The 14,248-nt window shown below is 38.5% G+C and overlaps 1 protein-coding gene across 1 annotated transcript; it reads right to left on the reverse strand.

The window, feature by feature from the left end:
• Positions 1-5,566: 5,566 nt before the first annotated feature.
• On the reverse strand, positions 5,567-11,035 carry LOC128048330 (lysozyme C, milk isozyme-like). Its single transcript, XM_052640704.1, is given in 5 exon segments — positions 5,567-5,607; positions 5,610-5,617; positions 6,868-6,946; positions 8,987-9,151; positions 10,900-11,035. Coding segments are annotated over 5 exon segments (429 nt in total).
• Between the last annotated feature and the right edge of the window lie 3,213 nt (positions 11,036-14,248).

Genomic DNA, 14,248 nt, shown 5'->3' on the forward strand with positions numbered 1-14,248 from the left:
TTACATAAAAAAAAGATCTTAGGGGTTTTACATCATCTTCTGGCCATGAGGCCTGCTGACATTTTATGACCCTTTCTTTCTGATAACCAAAAACTTATTTTTTCCAAGGGTGTTTTTTCTTAAACCAGGTACCACTCTCCAAATAAAGTTGCATTCCTATAGGGTGAGGGTGTAGTGAGTTACAATCAAGAAAGGAATTTATTTAACCCAAGGTTAACATGATTAATCTTAGGTTAATGCTTATTTCTCCTATATGCTTAAAGGTTAATACTTATCTCTCCTATATGCTAGTTATATTCATTATAAGGTCAGGGAATATGGAGATTTAGCAGCAAACATCAGCCCAACAAATGAAAATCCTTTCACCAATGTTCCCCTTAAGATCTATTTAGTCTTAAGATAGTGATAAAGTTACATTTTTACATAGCAAGGACACAGTGATTTATAACAAAGTAGACAGGGGAGCCTGATGGGCTGCCGTCTATGGGGTCGCACAGAGTCGGACACGACTGAAGCGACTTAGCAGCAGCAGCAGTAGCACAGTGATCTGTTATAAAAGAGAAAATTCATTAACTCAAAAAGTCTAGTATTGTTAACCTTAAAAACTACTATATTTCCTTTTCTATATTCCAAATACATTGATTAATATATTCCCAGGTGCCTAAGGATATGGAGGCCTCGTGGCAATCATTGACTCAACAATGAGAAAAGCCCTATGCTAATTAAGACTCCCAAAATACTCCAAAACTCTCTGTGCTGTTTATGGTTGAGAAGTAGTAAACAATCATGTGCGTAGTGGCAGGAGTATGGATAATCCTGTCACACAAGCTAGTTTGCCAGCAGAGAGGTTTGACCTGAGACACCCTTATCCCACCCAGGGCAGGGAATTAGCAATTATTGGCACAACAAATGAAAAACCCTTCACCAATATAATTCCTAAACAACCCACTATACTAATAATTTCTAACTTCCCAAAATAATTTGCCTTTAGTAAGTCTAAAACATCTCATGCCTCTCAGGTTGGAAGGCTGTAAACAATCACATGTGGCCAGACGAACCTATACAGGTGGACTAGATAACCTTCAGAGGAGTTCGTAAGTTTAAACACTCTTGTCACGCCCAGGAATTTTTATTGACTTGGAGCTGCACGTTTACTCCTTCTCCGAGAGAACCGGTGGGGAACAGCCCCCCATAAAGTCAGGTGTAGGCGAGAGCATGAAACAGTAAAGTAGATAGACTCTGGTTTTGGGGGTAGATGCTGGGGAACAGGGGGTTTCCTGAGGTTTGATCAAGCCTCCTTCCTCATGACCTTTGCCATGGGCGGAGTTCCTCACGCTGGCACTAATCTCTGGTTGTTTCTTCAGTCAGCCATTGTTATGGTTCAGTCCTGGTGCTTCTCAGATATATCCTATCTCTGCATCTGAGCTGTTACTCTTCAAGCCTCTCTCTGCTACCTTGACTCATTCTTTGTACACCTCTGAATGTCCTGTTATGAATAAACCCACATTCTTTCCTGTTGATTCATATCAAAATGCTCCCAGAATCTTGAAACCTGAGGATGCACCTGAGTTGGGCCCCTCTGCTGTCCTCCAGGGGACTGGTCACATAGATTTGAGACCTGGCTCTTGAAGCCGCAGAAGCTGCTATACTAGAAGTGAGATTGGAGAGTAAAAAACTCTCAGAATGCCCAGCCTGGGGGAATGTAGTAAATCATCAGGGAGATTCATTCAAGCAGCTGGTTTTTATTGACCATGTATCACGTTACAGGCACTGTTCTAGGTATTGGGAATGTGGGCATAAACAAGACGAAAAACTTTCTGCCCTCCTTGCTGTAAAAACAGTGTCCCAGCATGGTATGTCAGAGATGAAACGCAGTAAAGATGTCCCGATGTGGAAGAAGGGGTGACTGCTTGAGGGGTATCAAAGCCTGAGTGGAGACCATCTATTCCATTGTGTGGCAGTGTTGGGAGATTGGTTACATACAGGCAAACTGATTAAATATGTGCATGTGCTCAGGATACATTTTAAGACTATTAAGGAAAATGGGTACCTGCTTTCTCACTGTATAACAAGGAAGTTATCAACATAAGAAAAGAAAAAAACCTACAATTAACCTTGTGGCATGGGATTAGAATTGGAGGTATTCTATGAACTCAATTTGAGTAGATAAACGTTAGGTAAATACATACATCCTCTAGCTCTGTCCTTTGATGGGACATGGGAACAGTGCTACTCTACTGCCCAGAATTGTTTTTTTAAATACTATTATCCACTATGAGGGCTAAGAGCTTTTGGAGAAATAGCTGATTCTAGGCTGAAGCAGAAAAAGAACAAGGTGAGCATTAGGACAGCTTGTGCCAAAAAACAAAAAAGTACCCAAAGAATGATGAGGTCATGTCAAGATGACACAGAAGCTAGCTTGCAGAGTCTCTCTGAAAGAGAAAAACCCGGGACAATGAGAACATAAAAATAAATGATAGCAATGGATTATGACTCATTATAATTGGAATAAAGTAGGAAGCCAGGGGTCCATACTGATATAATAAGTACATGCAAAAATTGATATTTTGATGAGGAAGAAAATTTCTCAAAGTATCTTGTCCTCTCCCAAATACTTCACAGTGAAGGTGACTTACAGACATCACCTTAATCAAATGATCAATGTGAACATCCTCTGAAACAGAACATTTCAAAACTGCATGTCACCTGAAAGGATGCAATGAGAAGAGGACAGTATCACATCTGTGGCATCCCTGCCAGAGATGCATAACCTAATCTACTCCAGAGAATATCAGAAAAACCTTAGGCTATTTTACATCATGGCTGGTTGAGGTCTTCAGATGGGTTAAAGTCGTAAAAGTCATGGAAACATGAAGAAGTTACTTAGATTGAAGGAAACTGAAAAACGTAACAACCAAATATAACATGATTCTGAATTAGACCTTTTAATTAGAATTTGTGGGATACTTAATGAAATTGCATAGATCTGATGACTAGGTGTTCCTAATTTTGTCAGTGTTTACCTCCTCATATGGATGATGTTTTGAGGTTCTGCAGAAATACACACTGAAGGATTTGTAGCCATGGGCACCATGTTGACAGTGTATTCTCAAACTGTTCAGAAAACATAAAAGGCTGTACTGTACTTACAAATTTGGGGAAAGATTGAGATTGTTTCAGTCTCTTTAAAAAGTGGGAAAAACTCTACTCTTTTGAAAGTTATACTTCATCTAAAAGAAGAAGTAAAACATGTCTATCAAATGGTTACAGGTTTGAGTCCTGGGACACTCCAACACTTAAAACTCAATCAGCAGAGAAACAGTCAGCCAAGAAGGACTGAGAAGGAGCCATCAATGAGACAATATAAAGGAGGAGAGCTGAGGAAGAAAAAGTTTTCAGAAGTAGCAAGTGGTTCACTCTGTCAAATGCTGCTGAGAGATCAAGTAGGATGAACAGAAACCAGGTGGTCACTAGAACTGGCCCCAAGGCATCCTGGGAGGAGTCACATTGGAGCCGTTTTCAGCTGAGTGAGGACTGCAGTCAGATTAAGAAGAGGTGAAAACACAAAGGGAGGTGAGAGCATGGAGTGGGTGAATATAGATATCACACCCCAGAAGTGTTACTGGAAAGGGAGCAGAGAATGATGTTGCAGTTGGAGGGTTATGTAGAGCCCACGGAGAGTTCTGTGTAACAAGCCAGGTTACCAGGGCAGCATGGTGATGGACTGCATGTGGAGACACTGCCACTGGCTAGAGCAGAGGCCCTTCATCCTAGCAATAAAGGGGAAGGAAGGGAAGGTAGGCCCAGGGAAAGACGTGAATTCTGTTATGATGGCCAGCAGAGGAAAATTTTGTATGAGTTGCTTCTGTTCTGTCTTTGTAATATGAGACCAGGTCATCTACTGAGAGCACATGTCAAATACCAGTGGTTGGACTTGTTTACTGGGGGTTTGAAAAGATTGGAGAAGTAATTAGTGACAGTCATTTTGGAGAGTGGGGACACCAATACAGAAGGATTGAAGAGAAGTGACTAAGATGATTAGGCTGACTTGAGGGCCCATTTGAGATTTATGTTTATGAAAGTAAAGTGAGGGGAATTCTTTGGTGGTTCCATGGTTAGGACTCCATGCTTTCACTGTTTAGAGTAAGAATTCAAGCCCTGTTGGAAGTTGGAGAAGACTCTTGAGAGTCCCTCGGACTGCAAAGAGATCCAACCAGTCCATCCTAAAGGAGATCAGTCCTGGGTGTTCATTGGAAGGACTGATGCTAAAGCTGAAACTCCAATACTTTGGCCACCTCATATGAAAAGTTGACTCATTGGAAAAGACTCTGATGCTGGGAGGGATTGGGGGCAGGAGGAGAAGGGGATGACAGAGGATGAGATGGCTGGATGGCATCACCGACTTGATGGACGTGAGTTTGAGTAAACTCCAGGAGTTGGTGATGGACAGAGAGGCCTGGCGTGCTGCGATCCATGGGGTCGCAAAGAGTCGGACACGACTGAGCGACTGAACTGAACTGAAGTGGGAAACTAAGGTCCCAGAAGCTGTGAGGCACAGCCAAAACAGATTAAAAATTTAAAACATTGAGAATCAGCATGCTTATGGATTTCTCTAGCAGTATCCACCTGTTTCAGTACAGGTGAGGATGTAGGAAATACTAAGTGTCAGATCATTATTTCCCAAATATACACACATGTATTTCTTCAGAGACATTAAATGGGTCCAAACAAAGGAAGACAAGGTATGAATTGCAAAGCTTTTAATGAAAATGTTTGTTTTTCTTTTACAACATGCATAAACTCACATAGGTTTGATAGCAATTAATTCAATGCTTACAAACTTATCTGTCTCTGAATTTAGTCATAATGGATGAATTTAAGCTAATAAAACTAAGGAAAATCAACAGCTCATCTAATCCTTCTTTATATTCCTTCAGGATCAGCAAGATGCATAAATGAGTTCTTTGCACAGGCTAAAATAGGTTGATGTATAAATTGTAAGCTTATTTTAAAAATTCTGTGTACATGTAACATTTCTGTGAAAACATTTAAACCAAATGTCACACTTGTGAAAACAAAATTCTTGATTTGGGCTGTTTCCATTTTTAGCCATTTGACGTTCTGCTCTTTTTGACTGAATAGATGAGAGTTCACATGCCTACACAGGTGGGACTTTGCCTAAGATCAATTTGCTTAAAGATATTCTTTTGTTATATTTTTGTTGAATATTAGGGAGTACTTACATCATTCAAGATTAAGTCTGGGTTATCTCTTTGAAGAACTAAATGTACTAGAGATACATTTGATAATGAAGATTTTAGACAAATATTCACCAGCATTAGTTCTGTTAGCAAGCTGAAAAATGTTGTAGGCCTAATATCAAACAATAAACACGAGGTAAACATCAAGCCTCTTAGAAGAAAGACCACATGCTCCTGCTTCTGTAAAAACATTGTTTGTTTGAAAGAATGATAGTATAACCTTTTACTCAACGATTACTTCCTTAATATGAAAAAGAGACAAAATGAGCTGAAGACGAACACTCCACAGTTACACTCCGCAACCCTTAACATAACTCCTGAGATCTTTGTTTTGACACTTGTTTCTCCATGCCACCCTATAGAAAAAGATGAAACAAATGATAAGATTGAAACATATCTTCATTGCGTTATACATACTTCAAATCCTTTGCGAGAACAAAATAGTTAATCAGTACATGAAATACAAGCTACAGACAGATCCAAATGTTGCTATTTATTAACTGGAGATATGTATACCAGGGACGTCACATCTCCACAAGCCTACACTGTAGCACAGAATGCTGAACACAAATGTTGAGTCTTGTGAAGTCCCCAACAGCACTGCAAAGTGCATTCCACATTTACTTAAATCCAAAAATAGTTTCCAGAAATTGTGTAGAAAATTTCAAAACCTCTAGAAATTCCCTAAAATAAACTGAGTAGTAAAAGAGCAAAAGATTCTGAATCAAGTAAAATAGATTGTTTCTATGTAATACACTGTTTAGCATAAATCTAAAGCTGCAATTTTCAATTCTCAGTAGCATACTGTATAGTCTTTGGAATATTCTTTCACTTCTCTCACATCAGCAGGATAAATCAGCTCTCCTCTTTAATGCTTAACACATACCCTGCTCTTAACAGAAACTAAAGACTAAGAAGATTAGTCTTATCCTAAAGACTAATTACACCTGTTGTAGGTCCATTATACTTCAAACACAAACATACAAACAACCTCATAGGAAAGTGGTCAGATTTGTGGTTACCTGGTGTGGGGTTTGGAGGTGGGGTGAGGGGGTAAGGAACTGGACAAAGGCAGTAGAAGGTACTATAGACTTGTAATAATAACAGTAGGGATGCAATGTATCACAGGCCTATGCTGGTGGCTCCTGCCTGCAATGCAGGAGATGCAGGTTCGATCCCTGGGTGGGGAAGACCCGCTGGAGGAGTAAATGACAACCCGCTCCAGTATTCTTGCCTGGGAAATCCCATGAAGAGAGGAGCCTGGCAGGCTACAGTCCATGGAGTCATTAAAGAGTTGGATCCAACTTAGCAACTAAACAACAACAGTACAAGATACAACATGATAAATATAATTAACATTGCTATATGTTATACATATACAAAGGATGCTGAGATTAAATTTTAAGACTTCCATTCCACACAAAAATTTTTTTCTTCTCTCTCTCTAATTTTGTATCTATATGAGATAAAGGATGCTTACTAAACTTATTGTGATAATCATTTCATGATGACTATAAATCAAATCATTATGCTGTACACCCTAAACTTTTACCATGCTCTGTGTCAATTACATCTCAATAAAACTGGAAGGGGGGGAAAAACATACCATGCTTTAATGCCTTGTGGATCACTGACAACCCTCTTTGCACATGCTACAGCTTGAGTGATGTCATCTTTCAGCAAAGCTGAAAAAGAAGTGGTGAGAAATGAAAACAATCTTCATAGAAATTTCATTTTAAGTTTAGGTTCAGTCAGCTTTATTCTCTTAGACTGAGGAAAGAACAAGTAATATTATTTTTTAAGAGTCCTTATATCTGTGTGAATTTTCGAGGAAAACTCTTTCTTCATTCCATCCCGTTTGGTATGAAGTAAAGCATTCTGTTTCTCATTTACCAAAGTCAGTGGATGTTCAGGAACTATTAACTAATGTGATACGAGGGACTCTTTTTACTAGGCAGTGTAAAAACAAAACAAACAAGCAGAAACAGTCGAGCAGTTTTTCACTCAGCAACTCTCCTAATGGAAATTTATCCTAAAGAAATCATGGTATGTACCCAAAGATGTGTATACAAAACGTTTGATAGCAGTTAATATAAAAGGAGAAAATGGAAACAGCCTAAGTGCTTAACAGTGAGAGATAGACTGAGGGACTCCCTGATGGTCCAGTGGTTAAGAGTGTACTTTCCAGTGCAGGGGGTGCTGGTTCAATCTCTGGGGGAAGGAAGATGCCAAATGCTGCAGGGCAACTAAGCCTGCACATCCCAACTAGAGAGAAGCCTGCATGGCACAATGAAGATCCTGCCTGTGGCAACTAAGACTTCACATGGCCAAAAATAAACAAACAAATGTTAAAAAAGAAGTGGATTGATAAATTATAGAATATCTACATAGCATAACTCTATTCATCTTAAAAAATAATAAAGATTAGTATTTGTTAACAAAAATAATTTTGTATTATAATAAAGAGCAAATTGTATAGCAGTAAATTTAGTAACAATTTCTTTTATGTTGAAATACATTGCTTTTATGTTCTCATGTGGATAAAAATGTGCATCAGTTCAGTTCAGTCGCTCAGTCGTGTCTGACTCTATGACCCCAAAAATGTGCATAATATAGCCTTAATTCATTCACATGACTGATGTAGATTCTGAAAGATGTGGATACTAAAAGTTACCAGTGGTCATGCACCTCTCAGTATTAAAAATTTCTATTCAATGACCACAGGTTATTCTATAATGTAAAAATTATTTTTTTATTTTTAAAGTATTATTTAAAAATATTTTTTAAAATAAATTAACTGGATACAAAATAATATTCTAAAGACTATTTATTAGGATTTTGAATATTTAAAAATATAACTATCAGTTTTGCAATATTTTTTCAATATTTTATGTACTAAAGATTCATTTGTTATCTCTACTTTAAAAGGAACTCATAGATTATTTATTTCATCCCAATTAAATCTGTAAATTAGCTTGTTAGAATGATTATGCTTATAAAGGCACTGTATTTTTTGGAGATGCAAACCAAAGAATTTAGAAATGAAATGTCATAATGTTTCTAAATCAGTTTAAAATCACTCAGCAAAAAAACCCCCATATACATAAAAGAAGTAATTATGACAAAATGTAAAAACTATAAAAGTACATGATGAGCATATTGATGTTTATTATGCTAATGTTTCTAATTTTCCATATATTAAAACATTTCATAATAAAAAAGCAAAGTTATATTTTAAAAAAACCACACATATTCCTCTTCTTTGGTTAACTACTAATCCTTTCGTTTTCCAATAAAGGAGTGCAGATTAAAAAAAAATGAAAAACCCCTATAACCAAATTACCCCTAAACCTTTACAAACAAGTAGGAGGAATGGCATTGTTCTCTACAAAGCATTAACATGTCCAGTTATGATGAAGTGATTGGTCACTCCAGATACTCTTGTATGTTAGCAAACAGCAACCTTTTATGATACCAGCTCTTTAATTTCTTACTTGAGGAATTATGAGGAGCAAAATAAGGAGTTGTAGGAAGTTAATATGGAGTTTTTCAAGGTCCCTGATGAGCCCTTCAAGACCTTTTTATTTCTATTGACTCTTGACCTAAAGGATCATTCCAGTTTTCCCATAAGATGTTTACAGAAAAACCTGAATGAACTTTTTGGATAACCCAACAAGTATAACCAGAGGGGTCCTGTGCCATCACTCCACATTATCTTGTCTTACCGCTGCAGGGTATACGACAGGCGTTAACTGCTCTTGGGGTTTTGCCATCATTGCACCACCACCGGCTATTGATTTGAAATATCCCATAATCAGTGCTTTTGTCTCCATGATTGTAGTTTGTAGCACGTGTGTTGTAATTGCTTTCCCATCTGGCCAAACACATCCCTGAAAAAAAAATTAGTAATAAACAGCAACACGACATAACTTATACTTCACAGCATAATTAGTTCTTTTTAATTCTGCTTTACTAACAACTTGTTTTATAAGTATAAAGATGTATCTTACTTGTAAAATATTTTAACACTTTTGTGTTAAAGGGCCCTTAAGAGAATTCTTTTGTTAGCAAAACATTTGTTAATACTAATGAAACAAGTAACATATTTAAAAAAAATATTAAAATAGATGTTTCCTCTATTGCTATTACCCTTCCCCTGCTCCCATTGCTCATGTAAGATTCAGCCTAGAATAGAAAAGTCAACAGAGTTGAGTGGATTCAGTCATTAGCGGCATATGTGTGAAGTAAGTCGCTTCAGTCATGTCCGACTCTATGCAACGCCATGGACTGTAGTCTGCCAGGCTCTTCTGTCCATGGGACATTCCCACAAGAATACTGGAGTGGGTGGCCATGCCCTCCTCCAGGGGATCTTCTCAACCCAGGTCTTAAATCCATGTCTCTTATGTCTCCTGCATCAGCAGTTGGATTCTTTACCACTGAGCCACCTGGGAAGTCCAATTAGTAGTATGCTGCTGCTGCTGCTGCTGCTGCCAAGTCGCTTTAGTCATGTCCGACTCTGTGCGACCCCATAGACAGCAGCCCACTAGGCTCCCCCATCCTTGGGATTCTCCAGGCAAGAACACTGGAGTGGGTCGCTATTTCCTTCTCCAATGCATGAAAGTGAAAAGTGAGTGAAGTCACTCAGTCATGTCTTACTCCTAGTGACCCCATGGACTGCAGCCTACCAGGCTCCTCCATCCATAGGATTTTCCAGGCAAGAGTACTGGAGTGGTGTGCCATTGCCTTCTCCAAATTAGTAGTATATGCATACGCTAATGGAAAAATACTTTTATCTGGAAAAATAAGGAGTTTTTGAGAGGGAAAAAAAAATTTCTTACGATACCTAAAGTTGAGTTTGGATATCAAATTAGAGTCCTGAAAAGAGTTATAGAATAGGAAAGACTATGTTATCCATCCATCCATCTAGCCGGTTACTCATTCATTCAAAAATAGTTATGGAGGGGAAATGTCTGAATTCAGTCTGAAAAATACAGTGATGACATTGACAAATATGGACTAAAATACACAGTCACTTTTCCTTAGGACACATCTTGAATTTTGTGGAAGAAAATGAAAAATAATCAACTGGAGTCAGAATAATAAAATGTGTTTCAGGCTGCATTTCAGGGATCCTTATATAGATATTGATTGAGGGGAAATAGGTTCCTTCTGTCCCTGTTTTAAGAGTTCAATGAAATCTATAAAAACTTTGCCCAGTGTCATGGTAGGGGGACTAAAAATGAGAAAATACTGCCTTACTCAGGCTTGCAGAACTCAAGTTCCAAACTGTAAATGGCTAGAATTAAACACCAAGGGCTTGACAAACATATCCCAGGTGCTGAAATATATTTTATAGTCAGCCTCCATATGCCAGCTGGCAAATTCAGTGGCTCTAGAGGAGAGCAGTGGGACTTGGCATGCTTCTAACTGTATAGAGTTTAACCCTCCCATGCTTCAATCCTTTACCCAGTACATCTGATTCTAAAGGAACCATTGATGTTTTAACCATTGTAAATGTACAGACCCGTCAAGAAATAAGAAAAGTCCATCCACACAATATCCCTTATTATTCATCCTCTTTTAGTATCTGTTCTACACCTGGCTCACTATTTGGAAGGAGGAAGAAGAGTTAACTTACAGTTTGCCAGGCTGACTCCCTGATAGCCATCCAATCCAAGTCTTTTCAGAGTTCTGGCAAGCTCACACCTCTGAAATTTCTTGCCCTGGACAGCAACAGAAAGGAGGAGAAGCCCCAGAATAAGGAGAGCCTTCATGTTGACTGACAAGCCAGAAGTCCAGGCTGACTAGGGTGAGCTGGACTTGGTATTTAACATCTTTTCACTTCCCTCTTCTCTGACCAGTTTTGGGGCTACACCCTTGGTGACGTGTAAAGCAGGGCCTGTGTTTTGGTCCACTGACTTAAAAAATTTTCTTCCTTATGTTTAAAGGAATATGCTGATGTCATAAGTATTAACCTGCAAAAAAATAATAAAGTGAGATTGCCTAATGACCTTGCTCAGGAAGAACTGGGATTAGCACTATAGCCCAAAGAGGAACTTCCTCCTATTTAAATGTAAATTTGAGCAACTATAAAGAAGCCTGTGTTTTGGTCCACTGACTTTAAAAATTTTCTTCCTTATGTTTAAAGGAATATGCTGATATCAGAAGTATCAACCTGAAAAAAGAATAATAAAATGAGATTGCTTAACGACCTTGCTCAGGAAGAACTGGGATTAGCACTATAGCCCAAAGAGGAACTTCCTCCTATTTAAATATAAATTTGAGCAAGTATAAAGAAAAAAAAAAACCTGAATATTTTACACAACTGAAAATGAGCTCAACTCTTTCACTAATTTTTTTTCATTACATTGTTTTATGTACTTTCACTATGTTGTCTTCTTTTTCATGTAAAATTATTATATATATATATATATATATATTTTTTTTTTTTTTTTTTTTTTTTTTTTTTTTCCACAAAACAACATGACACACTGCCTGGTGTTCTGATAGGTATGTAGCTCCACACCATGTTGTTCAACCAGATTCCTCTACCAACTGTTTTGGTGTCTATTGAAAATTCTTAATTTGTGAATCATTGTTTTCCTATGATAGGTAAGCTCACGAGAACAACGTTCCTAACTCCTTTCTGACAATGCCTTACTTCACATTTCCATGTTAGAACATAAAAGGTCATTGCAAAGCAAAAGAACTTAACAATAAAACCTGCAGAGGGATAACAGAATATGCCACCCAAAATCTTCCCCTTTGGCATAAGGATTATTTTGAGCTGAAGGCAATTGAGAGGAAACAGATCCAAGAAAAATTCTCTGTCCTCCCCCAACTAGTTTCCTGAAAGCAGAACATAAATTTGTGTAGATATTAATCACCAATAACTATTGACATTTATCAGCCCCGAGCTAGAGGACTGACAAAACAACATTTACTGAGTAGCTAGTATCTTTCATTAGCTTCTAATGTATTTATCGTCCCACAGTCTACCACCCTTGAAGCTAGAACTCTTCCTATGTCTTGTTGCTACTCTAAAAATATATTGTTATTTGATTAAGATAATCTGTAAATCCTGGTTCTAGCCATGTTCTTGAGTTACTGCTGCCTGTATTTCTCATAAGTATATATGAAATATACATGTTAACAAACATGTTTGCTTTCCTCTTAATTTTTTGTTACAGAGCCCCAGCCAAAAACCCTAAAAGGGTTTCAGTTTCAGCTTAGTTGCTCAATCGTGTCTGACTCTTTGCGACCCCATGAACCACAGCACACCAGGCCTCCCTGTCCATCACCAACACCCGGAGTCCACCCAAACCCATGTCCATTGAGTCGGTGATGCCATCCAACCATCTTATCCTCTGTCATCCCCTTCTCCTCCTGCCCTCAATCTTTCCCAGCATCAGGGTCTTTTCCAATGACTCATTCTGTGTATCATGTGGCCAAAGTGTTGGAGTTTCAGCTTCAACATAAGTCCTTCCAATGAACACCCAGGACTGAGCTCCTTTAGGATGGACTGGTTAGATCTCCTTGCAGTCCAAGGGACTCACAAGAGTCTTCTCCAACACCACAGTTCAAAAGCATCAGTTCTTTGGTGCTCAGTTTTCTTCACAGTCCAACTCTCACATCCATACATGACTACTGGAAAAACTATATCCTTAACTAGACGGACCTTTGTTGGCAAAGTAATCTCTGCTTTTGAATATGCTGTCTAGGTTGGTCATAACTTTCCTTCCAAGGAGCAAGCGTCTTTTAATTTCATGGCTGAAGTCACCATCTACAGTGATTTTGGAGCCCAGAAAAATAAACTCAGCCACTGTTTCCACTGTTTCCCCATCTATTTCCCATGAAGTGATGGGACCAGATGCCATGATCTTCATTTTCTGAATGTTGAGTTTTAAGCCAGCTTTTTCACTCTCCTCTTTTACTTTCATCATGAAGCTCTTTAGTTCTCCTTCACTTTCTGCCATAAGGGTGGTGTTATCTGCATATCTGAGGTTATTGATATTTCTCCCGGCAGTCTTGATTCCAGCCTGTGTTTCTTCCAGCCAAGCGTTTCTCATGATGTACTCTGCATATAAGTTAAATAAATAGCATGACAATATACAGCCTTGACGTACTCCTTTTCCTATTTGGAACCAGTCTGTTGTTCCATGACCAGTTCTAAGTGTTGCTTCCTGACCTGCATAGAGATTTCTCAAGAGGCAGGTCAGGTGGTCTGATATTCCCATCCCTTTCAGAATTTTCCACAGTTTATTGTGATCCACACAGTCAAAGGCCTTGGCATAGTCAATAAAGCAGAAATAGATGGTTTTTTTGGAACTCTCTTGCTTTTTCAATGATCCAGCAGATGTTGGCAATTTGATCTCTGGTTCCTCTGCCTTTTCTAAGACCAACTTGAACATCTGGAAGTTCACGGTTCACATATTGCTGAAGCCTGGCTTGGAGAATTTTGAGCATTACTTTACTAGCGTGTGAGATGAGTGCAATTGTGTGGTAGTTTGAGCATTCTTTGGCATTGCCTTTCTTTGGGATCAGAATGAAAATTGACCTTTTCCAGTCCTGTGGCCACTGCTAAGTTTTCCAAATTTGCTGGCATATTGAGTGCAGCACTTTCACAGCATCATCTTTCAGGATTTGAAAGAGCTCAACTGGAATTCCATCCCTCCACTAGCGTTGTTTGTAGTGATGCTTCCTAAGGCCCACTTGACTTCACATTCTAGGATGTCTGGCTCTAGGTGGGTAATCACACCATCGTGATTATCTGGATTGTGAAGATCTTTTTTGTACAGTTCCTCTGCATATTCTTGCCACCTCTTCTTAGTATCTTCTGCTTCTGTTAGGTCCATACCATTTCTGTCCTTTATTGAGCCCATCTTTGCATGAAATGTTCCCTTGGTATCTTAATTTTCTTGAAGAGATCTCTAGTCTCTCTCATTCTATTGTTTTCCTCTATTTCTTTGCATTGATCACTGGGGAAA

This window comes from Budorcas taxicolor, chromosome 5, assembly GCF_023091745.1.
Source record: "Budorcas taxicolor isolate Tak-1 chromosome 5, Takin1.1, whole genome shotgun sequence".
Lineage (NCBI taxonomy): Eukaryota > Metazoa > Chordata > Mammalia > Artiodactyla > Bovidae > Budorcas > Budorcas taxicolor.